This window comes from Eurytemora carolleeae, unplaced genomic scaffold, assembly GCF_000591075.1.
Source record: "Eurytemora carolleeae unplaced genomic scaffold, Eaff_2.0 scaffold1653, whole genome shotgun sequence".
Taxonomy (NCBI): Eukaryota; Metazoa; Arthropoda; class Copepoda; order Calanoida; family Temoridae; genus Eurytemora; species Eurytemora carolleeae.
Genome location: NW_019397561.1, coordinates 3,839 through 27,377, shown reverse-complemented (window position 1 = coordinate 27,377; position 23,539 = coordinate 3,839). Strand labels below are relative to the sequence as shown.

Genomic DNA, 23,539 nt, shown 5'->3' with positions numbered 1-23,539 from the left:
GGGGGGGGGGGGGGGGGAAGAACATATCAAAAACATTATAAAGTGCCTTCCCACTCCCCCCCCCCATTCGTACCTGTCAACTGTCTGCATGCTGGAGAACTGTTGGAGGAATCCTCCCTCCAATTCATCAACCTCCATTTTCAACCTAAACAAGATATTCAATAAATACTGTACAAAATAAAATCCAAATGTTGGTTTAAAAGTAAAAATCTGTAAGGTCTAGGTCTTTATCCTTCAATTGTTATCTTACTTTTACTTGTGTTTCGTAGAAATGACTTTAGCTAGTTTCGACCCGCTGGCCGATTCTACATATCTACAGTTATCTTAAATGCATGTCAATGACATTAAATTTTCCCAATTCTAGTTTTTCCAGTGTTATGAAGAATCAGCTGTAAGTGTACGAGGAACTACGCAACAAAATTTGGTTTGGTGCAGATATCAGGCTTACCAAACTGATAAAGTGGAAAAATAACAAAATCTTATAAATGTAATAATAACTATCTAAAGAATTTAAAACACTGTTATTTTCATTCGCAGTGTTATAAAGTTTTGGGACAGAAATGATCTCTTTATCGAGTAGGTTCAAGCCTTTTGAGATTTTATTTTGTCCCGAGCTTTAGCAAGGGACAAAATATAATCTAAAAATTTGAGAACCTTCGAGAATTTAACTCCAAAAACTTTATACAGGGTGTCCCACGAAACATGACAGTTAGTGAATAGTTTTAAATCTCTTTTTCCATAATTTGTTTAGTTCTTTATTATACAACAGAGATTAATTATCATTAATAAGAAGTATAACATATAGCGGTCATTTTATAGTAAAATTGTTTTCTTTATTTTATTGCATCCACACTTTTCGCGGAGAACATATTCTTGAAGTTGGTCACCCTGCCACCAGCAATGGCGTAACATCTGTTCCTTTCCCCTGACTCATTGCCAACAACCATAACAAGTCTTTAAACAAAAAAAATGTTAAAAACGAATAATTGATAAAATTATGACAAGTGAAAACCTATGGTGCAAGATTTAGCGTTGTATTATTACAGCTTAGAAATGTCACTGCTTAAATATTAATATTGTCTGATCAATTGATTTTAAATAGAATGGTAAACTTTAAAGCTTAGTTAATGCGTAAACACCCTAATTGTATAATTAAGAGTTTTGTTGTAAATTACTAATAAATTATGAGAAATTTTGATTTTTGGACTTGGGTCAAACCACAAATTATATATTTTACAACTATTCTACAGGGAAGTTCATGGAATTTTACTTTACCAATGGTTCGCAAGACCAAATTTAGCCGAGGGAACGCGTGGTGAAGTAAAAGTTTTGATAATATCGTAGAGAACGAGTTTTAAAAAACGCATACCAGACAATCTGAAGAAACCATATTATTTTATTCATTAAATTTCTTACCGTGCTATTTGGGGTTTCCAGTCGTTTCTATGTTTGTAGGTGGTGGGGGAGGGGGGAGCGATTGTGTACAACTCAAACTCAACAGTTATAATTAAATAAACAAATAGTAAAAAATAAATATAATAACTTGATATTCTAAAGAAAGTGAATAGAATTTCTTAAGGAGGGGGAGGGGGTGGGGGGCAACAAGGCATTCATAATTTTTTTTTTAGATTTCCCTTTTAATCTTTTTACCTTGCTGTCTCCCTAGATGTAATTTCACCCACTAGTCTTATCATCTGGTTTACCAAATCATCTCTTAAATATTTAAATAAACTTTACATACATTTGAAACAAGGGTACAGAGAAAATGTACATGGTGAGAATCAGAAAACTATGTGATAGGAAGACGACATTAAAGCAATAATCAAGTGTATTTTATGTTGTTACTAAGCAAATAGTTTTAATAGTAATATATTAAATCCCTAAATTGGTGAAATGGGTTTGTTTACACAGTGCACTGTGCATGTATAGTGATAAATGTTAATTAAAGATATAACTTTAGTCATAGTCGTTTTTTTTAGTATAAAAACATTGACATGTAGGGGTTGGGGGGAAGGGGAAATATTTAGCCAAATTTTGGTATTTTATATTTTGTTATAAAAAATCTTCGTTTTGCGTGATTATTTCTACTCATGAAAATAAAAATTACAGGACTATAATTTGCCTGCCTTTTATCTCTTCTTGCGCCCCTAATTTTTCAGAGTGGGGGGGGGCGTCCCCAAACTGCAGTCTCCGCCCTCCTCCTTTAGCTGTCTCTGACCAATTAATAATTTTTCCGAAAGAAGAATANGCTGTGGTGAAAATCAATAGTTGAGGAGGAGGGGGGTCTGGTCGTGTGTAACTAAATCTCAACTGTGGAAAGTGGGCTAAAGGGGGTTCCTGGTCAAATGTGTGGCTGTGGCCAGAAACGGATAAGAATTGATTTTTATTAAACTGTGAAGTTGGTGTCACTATATCTCTAATAGTCGATGTTTTAGAAATTGGCATTTCTTTATCTGGAATTTAATTATTTGAGATCTAGTTTTTGCCAGTCTATTATAGCCTAGTTTTTAATTTCTGATTTATTTCCATAAATTTTCTCATTTTTTCAGATAGGATGATATTACGGTAGCCTAGGATGAGCCTGGAACCTATTGTCGGGGAGATCCAGGGCCCAGTCTCCGACCAAGAGATATTTTCGGAACTAACGGAAAAAGAATTTGCCAGGAAAATAATTCGTCGACAAATTCAGGCTGATCAGAAAGAGGTTTTCCCGGACCCTGCTGGTCTGAAAAGTATATACCCGGGCCTGGTTGTTGAAAAAGAAAAGAAATCATCTCTAATTCGTGAACAAGAGTTTTTTCCATGCCATACCGCAGAGAGGCCCCAGGGCCCAAATATTGTAGAAGTGGATATGATGGGCCAAAACAAGGACTCTAGGCTAGTCCTGGACCCACTTGTAATAAATGAAGAAAGTTCTGGGCTAAATGGAGTTGGAACGAATACAAATATAATATGTTCAGACATTCATAAAAAAGAAGAATCATTTCTTAATACACACTTGGAAGGGAAATCTGGACAGATGGACTCAAATATTACTCAAAGGTATTCAATTAAAATGAACGGAAATGACACCCATAACCAGTAAATATAATAGCTGACTCTCATTTAAGCTATCTCTGATTGAACGAGAGTATATTTTGATTGGTCTGAGTCAACTTAGTTCTCAAAGGATTTAAAGAATACATTGAGCGCTTTCTGAAAGATAAAACAATGTAAAATTTCCAACCTCAGTACCTTCCATCTCGAAATCCACGAAATTCTATTTTGTTCTGTTTTAGTGAAGATTTATGCCGCGGAGGTTCCACTAATGCTGTACCAACACTAACGACCCCTACCCTCACCCCAACCACTCTTAGAAATATTGAACAGATGTTTGCAGGTGAGTTTATTTCTTATGTTCACTATTCCACTTATCACTGATATCCACCCGCTCTAGAACTGTCGTCGTCCTACTAGAAAGTTTTTTTAGGACAGCCTCCAGCAGAAATCAGATCTTATTTACCATGTCAATAAGGGGTTATTTAGTATATACAGGGTTATCCATAAAGGATAAGACTTTAAAGACAACTTGAAACTCTCTAGAAATGAAGATCCTAAGGTTAAGTTCAGTCACCTGTCTTATATAAACATAGTCTTTTTATGACTTATTCAATGATTTGATAAGTTAAGAAACAAGTTTACAATTGCCGGGAATCATGAATATCAAGAAATAGACAAGTGTAAACTCCATACAGTCGTCTCCGAAGTCTTATCCTTTGTGGGTAACCCTGTACCTCTATAAAACGTCACTTGGAAATATCGCCGACAAATGTCTTTAATCAGAATTTTTAAACAAATATTCTACTCCCCGTCATCATATGTTTAACCTACCACACACCCTGTTTAGAATCTGATGTGAGCCTACGTCCCTACCAACACGAAAATGCTGCGGGGTTTGTGCCACCAATTGTCAGGTACAGACTAAATGGGCGGGCTTAAAAAATATTACCGCATTTTATCATCATTTTCTAGAAAATCTAAAAAAATACTAATTAAGTTTTGATTTATTGTGTTGGAAACCCAAACTTTTTCATTTTCCCGTTTATTTTATTTAAAAATTAATAACTTTTAATGTTGGTAACTTTTTTTCTTATATTTTTTAATTTCAGCCCGACTTCTGGCCATGTCTACTTTCCTTCGAATGCCAGGTATGTATAAAAGTATTTTCAGTGCAAGCAGAGGGGGGGGGGGGTTAAATATTTGGGGAAAGAGTTTGCACTACGTGTATGCCATTTGATTATATTATATTTTAGTTCTGATGTGATGGTAAAGAGAGAAATCGATGACATTAATTCAGCCTCGGGTTCCATTTTCTCCCAACCTTTGTCTTTTCCTAAAATTCCAACTCTTACATTTTCATCGGCTCCGGAAAACCTATCCCGCCCCCGCTCTCTTTCCATATCAGCTGTTGGTGAAAACCTATCCCGCCCTCGTACTCTTTTAATTGCTTCCGTGGGCGAAAACCTAACCCGCCCTCGTTCCCTAGCCATTTCTTCAAATGGTGAACATCTATCCCTTCCTCGTTCTCCAGCCAGTTCTTCAATTGGTGAAAATCTATCCCTCCCTCGTTCTCTAGCCATTCCTTCCGTTGGAGAAAATCTGTCCCTTCCACGTTCTCTAGCCATATCTTCAATTCCAGAAAACCTATCCCGCCCTCGCACTCTATCCATTTCCTCTGTTGGTGAGAATCTGTCCCGCCCTGGTTCTCTTGCTATTTCATTGTCGGAGGAACCTACTCCCCGGCCTGCGTCACGAACTTTAAATCGTCCAACGTCTCTGACGATACCAAGCCCTCAGGAACTTATATACAATATTTAGTATTTGTTCAATGGCCTAGGTAGTTTCAAGAGACTCTTTCTCAACAGTACCATTTTAAACTTTGGAAGAATAGGAAAATTAGAGAAAACTCTCTTCAGATTTTTAGCAAGTCAATTTTATAGAGAAACCGTAATTGAAAACTAACAATTTTTCAGACTGAAAAAAGGCTTTATCATAATTTGTGCACAAACAAAGGTTTTAGCTTTTAAAGGTACTAATGTGAATTTAGCATACCTCTTTGAATGGAAGGTCTCTTTTAAATACGTCAACAGTCCCTTTAAGATTATTAAAAAGAATTAGAACTACTAGATGAAGATTGTGGAAGATAATGCCATCCATACCAAGGTTGAAAAAACCCCAACATTTTTTTGTATATTTGTATTAGAATATTTTCCAATTTCGGGAGCAAAGAGGATTGGGCGAGCAGGCGACGCCAGAAAATTTAACAGTGTCGAGAAAACAGTTATTATCTGTTCCTAAACCTACTACCCGACCCTCTCCCACTAAACCCTATTCTTCCCTACTCTCTCCCCGCCTCCCAACCATGCCTATGCTGTCTCCCCGTCTCCCTACTATGCCCCTGCTATCTCCCCGTCTTTCTACTTTTCCCCTTCTCTCCCCCAGACTATCTCTACCATCTCCTGTCTCCACCTGTCCTACTCTACCCTCTCCTAGTAGCGGCCTACCTGCGAAAAATATAGAATTTTTAGGTAATTTTTAATTTTCAAAATCACAATAAATGAATTTTTATTTGATTTGAAATATTTTAGAAAAAATCTTAAAGCTTGCTGGAGTATCTAGTCCTATGTTGAATACGCCTACAGTGCCACCGATAAGGTAGATAAGGTAGATAAGGTAGATAAGGTAGATAAGGTAGATAAGGTAGATAAGGTAGATAAGGTAGATAAGGTAGATCAATAAAATATAAAATTTGAACATTTTTAACATTTTGAAAAAATTTACCTTAAAATAATTTATTTTAACTATATGACACATTTGAAAACATAAAATTCGTTTATTTAAGTCCGGCCTTTGAGAGTAAACCAATTGCCGTATCTCCGCCAGGGTCTCCCTCTCCGCCCGGTCTTCCGCCGTTGTTTACTGATCCTGATGATCCGGCGGAGAATAATGGTAAATCCCCTCCGCCCTACCGGCGGATTAGTGGCGGATCAGACCATTCAGAACACTTGGAGGTATTTAAATTATTATAGAAATAAAAAAAATAATCAAATAAAATTTTATAGAAGATTATATTTGTTTAACTATTTCCGGATCCATGGTTCCAGAATGGATCTAAGATCCGCAATTCCGCATCCTTGGCACCTTTGTATTAGTAGATCTAAGATCCGGATCCTTAGAACCGCCGTTGATCTAAGATCCTTTGTGCTATTGTGGATCTACTATCTGGATCTTTGGTGCCAGAACAGATCTAAGATCCGGGATCCTTGGTGCTAGAACAGATCTAAGATCCGGATCCTTGCTTCCAGAACAGATTTAAGATCCCCTTGGTGCTAGAACAGATATCAGATACGAAGATCCGGAACCGTAACAACCTCATCATGAAATATAAATTATGTATATCTAGGATGATGATAAGAAACTACTCCGACGTGAGAGGAATAAACTCGCTGCTGCTCGTTGTAGAAAGCGTAGAACCGACCTAACTATGACACTACAGGTAATTATCTTGAATTGATTTAATCATGGATAAATTTTTATTTTTCTATAATTCATAATTTGATTTTTGGTTGTAAACATAGTTTTAAGACTTTCAAGAGTTCATCTTTGGTTTACTATCCCTTTAACCTTGATATAAGATACTATGTTGCAGGACGAGGTATTGAATTGGGAGCAGAAAGTGCGCGGGTTGAAGGAGGAGCTTATGGAGCTAGAGACCCAGAAACTTGGACTTGAGTCAGTGCTCAACAGGTTGTTTCAACTTTTTTTTAGATTTTTAGAATCCTTGAATGAAATCCATAACATCGTCTTGTATTTTAGGCACGCTGGCCCTTGCAAAGTCCGAAGAAAATCTTGATTCTTCCTATCTTTGATCCTGATCCTGATCCTGATCCTGGTCCTGGTGTAGTGGCCTGATCCTAATTCTGATCTTGATCCTGATACTGGTGTAGTGGCTAGATCCTGATCCTTATCTTGATCCTCTTGATCCTGACTTTGATCCTTGTGGAGTGGCCTGATCCTGATCTAGACCCTGACAATACAACTGTTCGATGTACAAAATAATTCTCTCTAAATTTCTTAAAACTGACAAAACAGTTGAACACAAGTAAATTCTGAAAAAAAGAGCTTATTCATGATTCCAACAAAACGAGTAAAATATAAATTCTAAAATTTATCATTGCACTAGATTATCCCAAACTTGATAAATTCTTTGCAAAAGGATTAATTGGTTGCTAGTGATATCAATGATATCAGTACTTCCATGATCAATGTTTACTTTCTTTAATTCGGCAGCTACCACTTCCCCATACAGAAACAGCCATTACCACTACTCTAACATAAAGATGCTATTTTTACTACTCTGGCATCAGCAGCTACTCGAAAAGAAGCAGCAACTCTAAGTGACAGGAGAGGTTGACCGGTTAAATTTGATGATACACCAACTAGTCCTCAATCTTATATCAATACAAATTAGCAATTTTCAGTTGGAAAATTAGATTTCTTTTTGAATATGAAATTTTAGTTCAAGATAAATATGCCAATATTGAAACTTAAGACTGTTGACATGTTATAAAGTCATATTTGTGTTTAAGGGGGGTTCATATTTTCCTAAAATTCTGCCTCCCTTCTAAATAACTAGTTAGCATTGTGAAAGGGACTGTTAACCTTTCATTTCTCGAATGGGATGTCCGATTCTCAACGATACCCTTAATAGCTTTGTCTGGATTAAGTAAGAATTATTTATCAATGTTTTTCTTCTTGAAAACTGATAATGTGACTTTCTACTGCAGAAAAATATTGAGGAAACTCAGAATTAAACACTTTATAAGCTAGAAATACGACGATATCTTCATTATTGTTGATTAGAAAAAGATGGTAAGACTTAAGAGTACTGTTGTTAATCGGACATAAATTAGATCCATGAAATTAATCTGTTCCAAGGCGGAATTCTGGGAAGTATGTTACCCTCGTAATTTTTATAGTAAATTAATTTTATCTGTGTGGATAGGTTTAGGGCCTAATCTTGTTCTCTATAGGAGGAGGTTTGTAACTGTAAATAGTGGTGTCAGGTCAGCCTCTGATAAAATATATTCGTTTATTAAACCTAGTTTGAATAGTTATATTCAATCAATTTCTGAGTTTATTATTTGTTACAGTTAAAATTTCAAATTAGAAAAATTTTAAATATACTTTATCTCTTCTGATTTGCCTAATTTTCATGAAATTTCAGTTTTTTAACAAATTTGGTATTTTTTATTTTCAAATTTTCACAAATTACAATACTTGAAGCTACTAGTAATTGATATATCTAAGTTTAGTAATATGTATATTTTTATTAATCAAATCTTAATTCAAACCAAGCAATCATTAAATCAAGAAATATCAGTCAGTTACTATTACTAACCCTGGGATTTTGCAATACCTTGCTATTGTTAAATGTTCTGTAATCTTAAAATGTATTAGCATTATTATTCTATGGACTTTTTTCTTTTTTTTAAAACGCTTTATGTTTTTAGAACCTCTTATCCTTATCTATTTTGGGTGAAAAAAAAATGTATGCCATCATTTTTCCGTCTTCAAAATGGAAAATTGTGCAATTTTACTCCATACTAAACCAATGTTTATGGTATGTATTTCTTAAATATGAACTATATAGTTCTCCTTTCCATTTATCTAAATTTTTTGGTACTATAATTCTACCCTTCGAATTTTTGATTATTCTTCACCATCTTGAGTTTCTCTACTATTTTGTTTTTCTCCGCCAACTTTATTTTCGTCCGCCATTTTGTTCTTCCTCTCACATCTAAAAATAAATTTAATCTAGTTTCAGAGGAAATGGAGGTAGAGGATGAGGAGAGACGGAAGAGAAGATTAAGGAAGAAATTGCTTCAGATTGAGAACCTTGAAATACTGAACAGACCCTTGAACCAGGAAGAGGAGATAAAGGTCGGGAAGAAAACACAGATTAGGGAGGAGTTACAAGGGCTGCTCAAAGGTACTATGGTTTCGAGGGGGGGGGGGGCAATTTTTTTTGTAAACAATGTTGTTTTAACTTTATGTCATGGTTATAATTAGGAAATATCCTACTAGTAAAAATTTTTTAAATTTGTTATTTTTCTTATTTTTTGGTAAGTTCAGAACTCATAATAATAAATATTTTTACTAATCTATATATAAATTTGGCTTGTCTGTTTGTTTGTCTGTTTGTTTGTTTGTATCCAATAAACGTCAAAACGGCTGAACCGATCGGGCCCAATTTTTTTGTGGGACATCTAGGGACCCCAGGGAAGGTTTATGAATGATTAAAATTTTAAATATTTGTCTCCATCAAAATTCGATCGTCATTAAATTTTTTAAAATTTTGAAAATCCGCGAAATTTTTTGTGAAGATCCGCGAATTATTTTTGTTTTGTTTTACGATGTACACAAAGAGAACATGTTCACAATTAATTTAGAAGATGGGCGCGAAGCGCCCTATAAGGCTAGTATTAAATATATTTTAGTTAATTTAGCAGCTGAGGCAGAGATGAAGAGAAGCCAAAACGTGGACCTGAGTAACACTCAACCAAAGGTGATGAATTTTAACAATTTTGTGAACAGTGTTCTTGTCTTTAGGGCACATTTAATTGTTAAAAACGTGTTGAAAAACGTTGTTGGATTTTTGATTATTATAATAAACTTGAAGAGACTGCAAGCACACTAACAAGTGAGTCTAGTTTTATAGTGTTATTTACTACAGTGACCTTTAATCCTTTTTCTAAGCTAAACTTGTGGAGGTATCCCTCTTTTTCTATCTAATAATTGATAATTTTCAATACCGGGTTCTCTCCATATACTAAGAAGTAGGAAAAGGATAAATTTTTCAGGAACCGACACTTTTCCTGATAGAAATAAGACAATATATTCCTCATTCCTGATCAAATACAAGTACCTTAGTAAATCAGACATGGCATTCTATAAATGGAGGGTCACTTTAAATTGCATTTGCAAAAACATAAAGATAATTTTTCTCGTATCCAGGTTCTTAGATTAGATGAGTCTGGTGGTCAATCATCCTCCCCTCCTCAGCAGACAACATCTTTTGACAAACAGACAACATCTGAGAAGCATACAACGACAACATCTTGTCAGAATCAGACAACACCCGTAAAACTGACAACATCCAGAGATGTTTCAAAACAGCCCACTTCTCAACAACAACAATCTACTTCTCAACAACAACAATCTACTTCTCAACAACAACAATCTACTTCTCAACAACAACAATCACAATCCACTTCTCAACAACAACAACTTCTCAACAACAACAATCTACTTCTCAACAACAACAATCTACTTCTCAACAACAATCCACTTCTCAACAACAACAATCTACTTATGAACAACAATCTTCTTCTCAAGAAAAACAATCTACTTTTCAACAGTCCACTTCCCAACAACATTTTACCACCTGTAAGCACCCAAAATCGTCACTACAGTAACTTCCAACAACAAAACCTTTGTTAAAACAACAACAACCGCTTTCACTGGAAAAATCCCACCAGCGTAAGTGACGTTTATAGTCTTCAGATTTAAATTTATTTTTGCCAAACCCCCAAATTGCCTCTAAATTAAATCTAACCCCCAGTATTATTAAGTTAGTATTAAGTTACTATTTGACCCCTTACATCAAATCACGGATAGGGGTTCATAGTAATTAAGACCCCACTTGTTTTACTAATTCTTAATAGTATTGGTAGCATGGCCCCATTTGGTCGCGCCAAGTTTTTGAAAATTACCAAAATTATTGGTTCTTAATGCGGTACATGCCTAAAGTTTAACACGGAAAAGCAAATTTAAACACCAAATAAAAGATAACGGTCGTGATGAAAACTCAGAATGAGGGAAGGAATTAAAACTCCAATCCATACGAAGGATGCCTCGAGCGATCCCTGTAAAATATGTAATATATATTATGATTTGAAATGAAATGTGTTGAATGATTGGTTTGCCAGGTGTACGAGGGGAACTACGGAGGAAATGGCGGGAAACCAAGTGGTGTGTAGAGGAGATGGAAGGCCACGAGGTACAAAGAGATGGAGTTTTTGCCACAAACGAAAATATTTATCCCTCTATCTTCGCGACTCGATGGTGTAAACTGTAAACCTTTGATATTTCAAACTTAGATTATCTGATTTAACAGAATTCTTCACTGTAAACTTCGGTTTGTTTAAAGTACAAGGCCGACATTTAAGCCGCTAGAGCAAGCTGTACAGTATACATACAGACATCCAGGCAAAACGGGACTGTACACCAAATGAATCAGCTCCTTCGAGTGAAATTTATGTATGTTAGCTTGAAATACTTAAGGTCTACGACATTGGGTTGCAAAGATATAAGAATTAAAAAATTCTTTTACAATTTACATTTTTCTTGATGTTCTCAATTTTCAGTGTTAAATGTAAAATAGGTAGAACAAGAACCTACGATGGGAATTGAAAATTTAGAAAACTTTCTTCTAGAAAGGGTGTTTTTTTCAACCACCTTTGTTTTAGGATTTAATACTTGATTGTGATATTGAGAAAAACCTGGGGTTAGTTGTTACAGCCAGCAGAGATACTTCACTTAGGGTAATTATGCTGATTAATTGATTGATGGCTTAAATTGATTAATTAATGGTGGTTTAGTAATTGATCGGTGGTGGTAATTGATTGACGGATTGATTGTGATTTAGAGTAATTAATTGATTGCGGTTTAGATTAATTGATTATGGTGATTTAGATTGATTGATTGATGGTGGTTTAATTTGATTTATGGTGGTTTAGATTGGTTTATGATGGTGGTTTATATGATTTATTGATTGTGGTTTAGATTGATAATTTGATTTACTTGATAGATATAAATCGTCTTTTTTTCAATGAATTATTTAATGGATGAGTTATATGATTTAAGGATTGTTTGACGGATGGAATATTTGATTGATGGATTTGTAAGTGAATGAGTTATTTGATGGATTTTCTGTTTGATGGGTAGATGGTATGATTGGTGGATTGATTGATTAACTGATTGAATGATTGATTGATTGATTGATTGATTTGTACTTACATAAGTGGATTTTTGATTGATGGATTTTTTGATTGATTGAATATGTTAAATGTGTTCATTAGTTAATGAAAAGAATGAGTAAAAAAGTTCGACATTTAAATGAATGTTACCGTTTTACTTTATAAATTTGATTACTGAGGTGTACATTTTCTTGGAAATAATTTACCCCTTGCCCCCCCTTCCCACCACCTTTCTAAAGTAATTTTTGTATGCTGAATTACAAGACATTTATGGGTAAAAAGTATAAGAATAAAGAAGCTAACCTTTAGATTTGTCATTTTTCCTCCAGAGCATTAAAAATCATTTTTAATTTTTGCTAATTTAGTCGAAACCAAAATCAACGAACTTTTCCTTTAATTGTTGAATAGAGAAGATTTTGTTCTCTAGGTTTGGGATTTGGAGACAGGATCTCAGATGCTCAGCCTGCGCGGGCATACAGGACCGGTCACAGGGGTCAGGTTTATAACCTGGACCGAGGGACACTCAGGCTCAGGGGACCAGAGGTATATATGTGATACTCAGTGATGCAAGTAGTGGGGAGGGTGCCTTCCTTCTCGGGGGGGCGTGGGAGGGGGGGTAAGAACACACTCCAAATCTGAGAATGATTCAAGAGAAATTTGAATGGAAAAATGTCCAGTGCTTAGGATCCATTTAATTTTTATGCGGATCCTGATCCTGGATCCGCACTCGAAAAAATGGATCCGGATCTGGATCCAGGTCATTTCTTTAAGATTTACTAATTTTTTTAACAAATAAAATTTTCAAATTTTTTGTTTCATTTTTTCGCTTATTTTTATCCTGAAACTTGATGAACCATTCAGAAATGAGGAAATTTTTAAAATCTCTCTTATTTAAAAAGTTCAGATTTGGTAAAAAACTGATAATGTTAATTTATTATTTTTTTATAACTTAATAAATTCGGAAGTTTAAAGTTTTACTTCAAAACATTTTCGCACCGAGCCCTATAATAAATGAATAATAAATAAATCAAAATAGCATCATTTTTAATAGAAACAATTGTGAAAATACTCATTCTTTTCTCTTGGAAGATTGAAAGAAAAACTATATTTTTCTAAAGATACAGCGAAACAATGAGTTTAATAAAGTTCTCTTTTTTGAAGTTCTTTTGATGACTGTGAGGATAATCTGAGTTCCAATGTTCAAAATGGACAGGTATTAAATTAGTAATTATACGGGTAACGATATCTTATTTTATAAATCTTTCTTGGTTCTAAGCGATACAACAAAAAATAAACAGTCAATAAAGTCATAGGGTTTCGCATAGAGTAAATTATTTATATATAAGAAAGCGTATATGTGGTTGATGATAACTAAATCTAATTACGTAATTTAGTAATTTGTGAACGCAATTTATTTCTTCAGTTCAACGAATAAGCCCAAAAACCTAACTTCTGAGAAATCAAAAATTTTCAAAGGGGGGAGGGAGTGTAGATTAGAAACACCGGACCACTACTGGAGTCTTACTCAACTTAAGATTTGGTTTGATTTGATTCAAGAAAATGTACATTGTACAACCTGAAGAAAGAACAAAGACAACGATATTTCCAGTTTTCTGGTCATTACAGTTCCTGAGTACAAAAAAAAATCAAAGTTGTATTTACAGACTGCATTATATGAACTACAGTTCATGAATATCAGGTTGTATGTGAATGGTCTATGTAAAGACTGCAGTATATAAACTACAGTACATGAATATCAGGTTGTATGTGATTTGTCTATGTATAGACTGCAGTATATAAACTACAGTACATGAATATCTAGGTTGTATGTGTAAGTGTGAGTACGGACTGCAGTATATAAACTACAGTACATGAATATCTAGGTTGTATGTGTAAGTGTGAGTACGGACTGCAGTATATAAACTACAGTACATGAATATTTAGGTTGTATGTGTAAGTGTGAGTACAGATTGCCGTATATAAACTACAGTACATGAATATCTAGGTTGTATGTGTAAGTGTGAGTACGGACTGTAGTATATAAACTACAGTACATGAATATCTAGGTTGTATGTGTAAGTGTGAGTACGGACTGCAGTATAAGACTCTGGTCCTTGGAAAAGGGTTTACAGATTTCCTCAATATATTCCTATAATGGAATAGCAAAACTAGAAATATTACGATCACAACAGGTACTAAATAAAAAACAATAGATTTATTAATTTGAAATGATTATTTATTTTAACTGAAACAAATTTAGACATCTTTGTATCTTAACTTGACCTTTATTTCCACGGAATGGTGTTTGACTGTATTATTATTAGTGTAGTATATCTGGTAGTGAGGGGGGTAAGCTAGAGATATATAATCTCAATACTGGAACCTGTACAACATCTCTACTAGCTCATCAGGATACAGTTTCTGCTTTAAGGTGTGTTACCACTTGTTTCATTTATCATGTTTGTATTTTTTTTGTGATATTGATAATTTTGTTTCAATTTTCAAATTCTGTGAAAAAAAGTGAAAGGCCAAAATTAGCGTCGGTCGATACTTTTTCAACCCAATCTTGGGGTTTTTTCTCATGCAACGAAGGTAAAGAAATTTTGAAATTCTTTTTCCTATTTTTTTTTGTTTCAGTATAGATAAGAGTTTAAATACCCCTTCACCCTACTCAATTAACAAAAGTTCATATTATATTTTTAACCATGATTTAGATGAATCAAAAATAGGTGTTATTTAGTTCAATCTTTTTAATAAGATTATTTTTTTTTAGTTTTTAGGAAAAAAAACTGAATTTTAGCTCAACAGTTTTTCCTTAATAATTTGATACATTTACCCCTTTTTTTCTGTGAGGAAAAATAAATGATTGAAACCTATAAAAACTTTGTGACAAAAATGGGAGGAAAATTCTTTTTCATGAAAATATTTACCCCTTGAAAACCCTTTGTTTAGTGTGTTGGAGGGATCGGAGAGGATCTTGGCTGCATCAGGTTCTACAGATGGGATTATTAAAGTGTTCCAGGTAAACCTTTTATGTGTTTTTTTACGAAGATTTTCGGGGAAATTGAAAAATTTGACTTCAGACAGGCAGGTTTTCTCCCCCTTATGAAGACGTAGAAAGGAAGTGATTTTAAATCTAGTACAAACCTCTGAAACTTTTTTATGCATTGGCATAAATATTTAGATCATTTTTAGAAGTCCAGTTTTCATCTTCAGAAAAAGGTGTATATTCCCAGGGTTTTGTTTAAAAGCAAAGTTTGGCCTAAAATCCGAATATTTGTGTGTTTATACTGGTAATCTTAAACGTTTGAGCTCGATATTCAATGCGGAAACTTTTGAATTTGAGGATGAATACGCGTTTTCCTCAATTTCAGTTTTCCCTGAGGAGTGAGGGTATAACCATCATGATAGACGAATTTTTAAATCCGTAATTATGCACAAGATTAAAAAACACAGAGATTCTGTCTTCCTTTTTTACTTTGAAATTATCTATATATTTTTCTACATTGTGAGAGTAAAACCTTTTTTTGCCAGTTTGGACAATTTACATATATTTTTCTTGTTATTGTTTTTCTTCTTCTTATTTTTATTCCTTTTTTACTGATTTTATAGGTAGAAGAAAAAGGTTTAAGATGCTTGTACGTATCAGAGAATGTTTCTTCACCGTCTCTCTCTATCCTTCATCCCCGACCTATCTATTCTTTACATATTGATGGTTAGTTTTTATTCAATTTTCAACAACTTATTCGATTTTTATCGATGTTTATTTTTGTGCCAACTTAAATAATTTGTTCCATGCATATTGCATTTCGATGGCTAAATTTTATCTTAGCAATCTAAATGATTTATATCGATGGTCATTAAAGTCAATTTTCAAACATGCATATTGCATATTGCTACTCATCATTATTTATTTATGTGGATTTTTTTATAACTTAATTTTATAACTTGTTTTGTTTCCCTTATTTGTTTTGTTTTATTCCTGAATTTCCAATATTTTCGTTGCTTTGATTTGTTTTTGTTTAAATTTTTAACAATATAACATTTTCTATTTTACATCTTGATTATCAAATACTAAAAAACAAAGATCGTCAGTAAATCGGGAAATAAAAAAGAAAAAAGGCCATTAAAAACGAAAGTTCCTGAAATTTTGAGAAATTAAAAATACAGGAATACAAGATCATGAAATATAATCGAATGGTTAAGAGCACGAGACTATTTTCTATGGAGACAATGGTCCGAATTTGAAAATGTTGATCTGGAAGGACAATCAGGAAAGGGAATCCGCCATTTTTAGATACACAAAGACGACATTAAACGATTTGGTCTAATTTGATAGAATTGTAAAAGCATCAGTTTTTGTCTAACGAACGCAATTTTGCTCCGAACTCTACTCTACTATGAGAAAGGTTTTATTTCCTATTGGGTATAATATTTTTATTCATCTAGAAACAATTAAATTCGCAAAACAATTTGAATAGCGACAAAGACGACATTCCCGGTGGTACAGGTGGTAAAGTTCTCTAATCATCTGGCCGAACAGGGCTTCACGGACGCCTTGGCAGGAGCTGAAAACCTGCTATTTGCTACTTCCTTTGATATTGATTCTGGGTAGGAATGTAATTTCATGGAAACGCATAAAACTATGAAAAAGGATTACGACATTTATAATCTTTTTTGTAGTTAATTTTGTTTTAATGCAAATGGTTTTGCCAATAGCTTGAAAATCTACTTATTAAGCGAAATGGGTTCGTTAACACTGTACAGTGTACTGTGGGGGTAGTGAATTTTAAAATTTCATCACAGAATGACGGCAATAGTCAATTCTTGAGTAAAATTCAATTTGTTACCTGACTGGCACTGCACATTTTGGCCTTTATTTCTCTTTTTCTGAGATCTGTGATTTCGCAAAAACAAGCAATATGCTTCCAACTATTACAGCACTAATCAATTCCTATGTAAAAAGCAATTCTAGGAACAATTTCTTGTATTACATTTTTTTATTTGAGGTCGTCTTTTAAGCTTATTTTGATCCTTGAATTATTTTATAAACAAATTATAACGTCAATCTGTTTCTGGGTGAAACAAAAGGGTATAAGCACATTATCAAAAATCGAGAATTTTTTTCGATGTTAATTATACTAAGGTAAAAACGATTAATATTAAAAGATTCTTAAAAACCTATATTTGATTAAATCTAAAACATCTTCTCCGTAGAAATGTTCCAAAAAAAAAATCAAAAAATCCGCAAAATAGTTTTAAAAACTTCGCAAGTTTATCATTTCCAAGATCATACATATTTCTGATCTGTTCCTACGAAACTTGTTATTTGTGTCTGGGAAGTTACAAGAAGAGGATAGAGATGCTTCTACCGTATCTTAAGACGCTGAAGCTCGAAGGATCTGAGGTAAATCTCCGGCAAGTTCTTCGCCGTTGTAGGGTTGAATCTCTAAGTATTAACTGGGTTTCTTCAGTCTCTGGATTGTATGATGACAAGATCTGTTTATCTGCTTTAAAGAAGTTGGATTGTGCTGGAGCCGAACTAAGCGATGATGAAATACCTCTTATTCTTCAGAAGTGTCACAAGCTGCAATATCTTGAAGTGACATGTACGGCTTTTTCGGGAGAGAGTATGCTGCACTACAATGGAAGTTTGTCCCTGAAAACTCTAATCTGCTCTAACTGTGAGTGTCAAATGAGGGTTTGATTAGGTTTCTTCAATGGTGTAAGAAACTTGAGCACCTAGACATGAGTGAAAATGAGGCGCTCAACATTGATCTAGTTAAAATTATCAAGATAATACCTGGGCTTACTTTTATCAATGCCAGCATGACCTCCATCACAGCTAAATCGCTGAAGTTTTACAAAGGTCCGCAGCCAGTGTTACAACATCTTAATCTAAGCTACTGTAACCGATTAACTGATGAAGACTTGCTTGACATATTTAATGTATTTGGTAATTCTCTTAAATACTTAAATATAAACTATTCTGATGTCACTGGTAGAAATCTGTGCGAAATATATGGACCTTTGCCTTGTTTGGAAACATTCCTGTGCGGCTGCACCAAGTTTGAAGATACAGGAGTTCGTGCATTATTAGAAAAGACAAGAAGTACATTGCAGAATCTGGGGGTTTTTCGTACAGAGTTAACAGAAGGATACAGAGAAGAGATCAAACGAGAGTTTCCAAGCCTGATCCTAGACCGTGAATATAGAGTTGATGAGTTGTGGATTACTGAATAAATAAAATGCATTAGTAATGAATAGTTAATTAGTTAAATAATTAATAAATAGTCCTAACAACGATAATATACTGATGATTAAGTGTAGAACTGAGTAAACATGAAGGAGAGGGAATATCTTGGGAGCATAAACATCACAAACTGGTTCCTGTGATGAGTGTTTAGTAAAGTCAATATTTATGGTTCTTGTTTATAGTCATTAGTATAGTCATTATTTATACGTTAACGGGTTTATAAACATAATTCGCATATTTCACTAAGGATTATTAACCGACAGAATCACTCCATGTTATGACGAAAAAAATTAGAAATTGCTGAAAAGAACTGATTTCATATTAATATGTAGTTTGGACCCGCCTAACAGGAGTAGAGTGTTTTTATAGGTTGGCCCATAATGGGGTCCAAGTTGCGTTTGTACTGCGAAATAGCAGATCTGAGAAAAAAGATAATAGGCCAAAACTTGCAGTTTCAGTTAGCCAGCAAAAACGACCTCAAATGAAGAAATTTTAAAAAAGAAATTGTTTTTTAAAATGGGTTTTACCATATGAATTATTTTAAGTAAATTGCATTTTTCTTGCAAATGCATTCCCCTCTACTGTACAGTGTATGCTGTATATCTATGTTCTATGTTAGACTATTTTTAATCATAATTTGAGTCTTTTAGTCGTCTTTCTTTTCAACAATTTTATGGGCCAAACTTTATTATAGATTGAATAGATTTTCCACAGTTTAAATCATTCGATATTTACATCTTCAAAAAAAGTTTCATATTTGATCTCTCTCCGACCTTGCCGATATTTTTCCCCTGACTTTTTAGCACACACATTTAAAATCTTACGTCAGGTTTTAACGCTTTAGTGTTATATATTCTTAATAATGGAATCAAATAAACATGTTAGTATTTAACCTGTCAATTAAACACTCGCACTATTCTTTTTCAGGAAAATTTCAAATCTTCCTCCAGTGAATTTGTTTGTCCCAATTTGATATTTTTGTTAGTCATAACTTGTATTATACCACATTCTTATTGGATTTACTACATAGCCAAATATAAATGGACATGAAAAAATGTTTATACGAATACCTTTTATGCCCCCTGTCCTCTGTCTACGCCCCTGATAAGATAAGGGGAAAGAATTAAGCATTTTCCCTGTTCCTTATTGATTGAAAGAATACAGGTGCAAAGTTATTATCCTTTACCTCTATTATTATAAAAGTTATTAAAAATTACTGGTCCTTTCAAGTTAAAATAAAAGTTAACAATATAATTCTGGGAATGTATTCAAATCCGTCAAGAATGTGGCTGCGCCTTTCGTTGAAATCAAAATTATTCCACGGGTTTTCTTTTAATATTATAACAATAATTTTGATTATTACACTTTCTTCCTACGTATAATATACTATTATATGGCTATGTTTAGGTTTGGTCTGGTAAACCTGTGTCTAGTTGGAGGTTCTGGTATACCCCAGTATATTGTTTAGGTTTGGTCTGGTAAACCTGTATCTAGGAGGAGGTTCTGGTATACCCCTGTATATTGTTGAGGTTTGGTCTGGTAAACCTGTATCTAGTAGGAGTGTCTGGTATACCCCTGTATATTATTTAGGTTTGGTCCGGTAAACCTGTATCTAGTAGGAGGGTCTGGTATACCCCTGTATATTATTTAGGTTTGGTCTGTTAAACCTGTATCTAGTAGGAGGGTCTGGTATACCCCTGTATATTTATCTAGTAGGAGGGTCTGGTATACCCCTGTATATTGTTTAGGTTTGGTCTGGTAAACCTGTATCTAGGAGGAGGGTCTGGTATACCCCTGTATATTGCAACATTATCACAAGATGAAACTACAAGGTGAGTTTGCTCTTATCTCTCATATTTTATTGTTCATTGTTATATATTTACACATTTCTGATTCAGTAAAGTTTTTAAGGTACATAGTCTAAATGATATATATTTCCAAACCCTATTTTAGTGAGGGGGTTTTCAGCCAACATTTTTGCATAGTTAAGTAAAAGTAAACTTTAATGATAATAATTTTCCAATACCTATTTATGTGAGGATTTTTTCTGACAACATTTTTAAAAACTATTTCCAAACCGCTTTCGTAGAATATCTGTATTGCGAAGCGTATCCATCGAGGGAGAAATAGTGCTTATAACAGGAGGGAAACAATTACAGGTAATGGATTTTTTTTTGGGGGGGGGGTCAAAAGGGGAGGTGGTGTCGAGAATGGAGGTGGGAGGGTTACGGGTGTTAAATATCAATTAGATCTTTATGGGTTTAAATACCCTGATAATAATGGGGTTTATGAATAGCAGTGTTATGAATAAATAAAAATTTTACTTAAAATTTTTGTTCTTAAGATTTGGAAAAGTGTCCGAAGGGAAGAAAACATGATTAAAACTAAGGATGTAAGCTCTAGTATTCAAGGTAACAAATTAAATCCGAACTTTGTATTTTTGTCTGTTTTTCAAATATGTTAATATGCATAATATTTACACGTAGAATATTTTTGATTAATATTATATAATAAGCTGTAAAAATTTTTTCTTCAGGTTTTATATCTTTTCAATCATCTTATACATAATTTATTGTTTTTGATAAAAAGCTTGTTTAAAAATGCATTTTAAAAGTGATCTCACACATGTTAATATAAGGCTGTGTTCTGTCCTTGAGACCGGAGGCTGTGGATAGTGAAACATATCTCGAGGACTCGGAGGATGAAGAGGCTGATATATCAAGAGACGAGGCAGAGGCTCCGATGGGAGATGATGGGGGAACAGCCTCGCAGATTTCTAAACCCGGCTCAGGATTTTGTAATTGTACGCTTATGTAAAATTGATTCCGTGGATCATAAACATTATACAATGTACATTGTACACTGTACGGTGTATTTTCTTCCAGCGTGATATTTTCGTCTTAACAAGCTTAAAAGTTTAGAAGAGATAGATCAAAATTATTAGGAATCTCAATAATCCCGTTTTGGTGGATAGCATTTTTTTAGTAAAAATTCTGTGATCAAAATTGTTCTCTTCTTTGAAATTCATTATGTGTTAAAGGGCCATTTTGAATTGCCACCTATTTATGTGCCTTAACTTTTTTTGTTAAATTTATATAATTTCAGAAAAACAGTTTCCCAAATTCTTGGAAAATGCCGAGTATTGACGGATCGAGTGGTTCGAGTGGTCAGAAGCGCCAGGGTCAGGGACAGGGGCAAGGACCCCTTCGTCGCCTGAACCCCGAATCTGTGGCCATGGTAATTCTTTTACTCAAATAATAAAACTTCTGATTTTTTTTGTTCCCCTCCCATCCCTTTTCTCTTGAAACAATCGTTTTTCAGGGTACATGTTGTCTTTAAAAATATTTGTTTTCTATTCCCTCCCCTTTTGAAAGTAATTTTTCGGACTGTTTTTCCTAGCTTTATTCGCTTAATTGAGTAAAATAAATAATTTTAGGGGAAAATAAATAATTTTAGGGGAAAATAAATAATTTTAGGGGAAAATAAATAATTTTAGTGGAAAATAAATAATTTAAGGGGAAAATAAATAATTTTAGGGGAAAATAAATTAATCTTTTGGGTAAAAATTATCTAAAACGGGTGAAAGCCTACCTTTTTTGTCCAATGTTACAATTAATGTATTTTCACCCTTGAGAATTATAATAATTGTCGCTAGGCTCGGCGCCTCAAGTATCGGGTTCGGGGTGGCCGAATACGGATCTGTCGGCAGGCCTAAACAATGGTAAGGAAAAATTACAATTTTTTATGCGTCAGTTTTTTTTTGGTTTTTCACGAATTAAATGTATAAAAATGTTCTACTTTTTTAGTAAAATGAAGAAGAAAAAACTAATGAGAATTGGCACCAAAGTTAAGTTTTCGGTCCGAAGATGATATCTGAATGTATCATTTACTCTCAGACTAATTAAAATCAATAACAATTTAAACCCCCAAGAGATTCTATGTTAGATCCGAAAGCGTAGACCCAGGGTTTATCATTGAATCTTGATTGTTGCATACCAAAAAAAAACAGCTTTTAATAAAGGAATGTATTTTTATCTTTTTCAGGAAGAAATCCAGTGCGAATTTGGGTGCTCCAATTCTAGGCCATAGAGACACCCTTAACATCGTAAAGAATGCAATTAAAATCAAACCTAAACCAAATTCAACGAATAATCCATATTTTTATAAAAAAAATACTATCTTGGACCCAAAGAATGAAAATAATGTTAGACCTGAACGTTTATCAAAACAAGATGATGTTAAAAAAGAAGAAAATGATGAAAAAGATAATGCTCCATCAAATCTAAATCAACTAATGAGACATGAAGAAAGCGGCTTAATATTTTGGAATCTTCCTTCAAGTAAAAATGTTAAAAATGTAAATCAAGAAATCTCAGAATATGGTTCTGGTAAAACTAAGTTACTAGTAGCTAAGTTATCTGATTTACTAAAGGATAAAGTGGTTTCTTCTTCCCAATATCCAAACTCAGAACCAGACAATAAACAAAATGAAATTGATATTGATGTATCTGAAGATCAGATTGATGTTCAGATTATTAATGATGAAGAAACGACTGGAAAGAAAAATGAAAATAAGATTACAGAAAAATATGAAAATAATCGATATGAGGAGTTTGAAGTGGGAATGGGTCCAGTCCAATCCAGTATTATAGTGTTAAATTATCTTAACAAAAAATCAATTAACGGACCTAGTGATGTTATAAATGAGTTTGATCTTTTAACGAGTGAATCAACCGCACTAAATAATATGGATACTAGTAACACTAATAAAGAGATTAATGAGGAGGATAAGGATATGTCTATGAAGTGGAGTGGAGATATGAAGGAAGAACAAGCTTCTTTTAATAGAATAAACAAAGAATCTGTTCAAATAAATGGAATGGATATCATGCAGGAAGAAATGAACGAAGGTTATAATTCTAAAAAGAAAAAAATTGAAAAGGTTTCTGTAAGTGGAAAGATAAGTGAAGAAATAAATGGTATTTCTTCTCTTGCATCCGAGGGAATGAATCCAATCACTCTAACTGTTCCGGTCATTGAAGAGATAAATGTTATCAATACTATTCTATCTGATGAAATGTTTGATGTTACTGTTCAAGAACAAAGTAGTATTACTTTCCCAGCAGTTACAGAGCAAAGTAATGCCAATGTTACATCAGTTGCTGAGCAAAATGATGTTAATTTTCCATCTGTTGCTAAGCTA

General features: G+C 33.7%; 3 protein-coding genes across 4 annotated transcripts in view; 2 read left to right on the top strand and 1 right to left on the bottom strand.

The window, feature by feature from the left end:
• LOC111714911 (uncharacterized protein C6orf106 homolog) overlaps window positions 1–145 on the bottom strand; it is a gene marked incomplete in the record, with an annotated part of 4,180 nt that extends 4,035 nt beyond the window's left edge. The window contains 1 exon segment of the mRNA XM_023490145.1: window positions 74–145. Coding sequence (XP_023345913.1) covers window positions 74–138 — 65 coding nt within the window.
• Window positions 146–2,533: 2,388 nt separating this feature from the next.
• LOC111714915 (integrator complex subunit 3 homolog) lies at window positions 2,534–8,860 on the top strand. Of its 2 annotated transcripts, XR_002768119.1 has the most exons (12): window positions 2,534–3,042; window positions 3,279–3,379; window positions 3,887–3,953; window positions 4,149–4,187; window positions 4,293–4,836; window positions 5,243–5,567; window positions 5,628–5,694; window positions 5,882–6,050; window positions 6,443–6,535; window positions 6,689–6,786; window positions 6,856–8,105; window positions 8,398–8,860. XR_002768119.1 is itself a non-coding variant. In XM_023490148.1 (11 exons), the coding sequence occupies exons 1-11, from the start codon at window positions 2,576–2,578 to the stop codon at window positions 6,890–6,892; spliced, it is 2,007 nt and encodes a 668-aa protein (XP_023345916.1). In that variant the 5' UTR covers window positions 2,534–2,575; the 3' UTR covers window positions 6,893–8,240. The 2 variants fall into 2 exon arrangements, 1 of the variants encoding a protein (XP_023345916.1); XM_023490148.1 differs by lacking the exon at window positions 8,398–8,860 and having other exon boundaries at window positions 6,856–8,240.
• Window positions 8,861–8,871: 11 nt separating this feature from the next.
• LOC111714913 (pre-mRNA-splicing factor PRP46) lies at window positions 8,872–22,467 on the top strand. The gene is made up of 19 exons (XM_023490146.1): window positions 8,872–9,031; window positions 9,549–9,607; window positions 10,203–10,488; window positions 11,031–11,101; window positions 11,571–11,645; window positions 12,508–12,623; window positions 13,242–13,293; window positions 14,147–14,272; window positions 14,405–14,511; window positions 15,033–15,102; window positions 15,693–15,795; window positions 16,287–16,354; window positions 16,591–16,691; window positions 20,085–20,168; window positions 20,426–20,495; window positions 20,681–20,747; window positions 20,975–21,573; window positions 21,992–22,057; window positions 22,381–22,467. The coding sequence occupies exons 1-17, from the start codon at window positions 8,872–8,874 to the stop codon at window positions 21,151–21,153; spliced, it is 1,794 nt and encodes a 597-aa protein (XP_023345914.1). The 3' UTR covers window positions 21,154–21,573; window positions 21,992–22,057; window positions 22,381–22,467.
• Window positions 22,468–23,539: the final 1,072 nt, after the last annotated feature.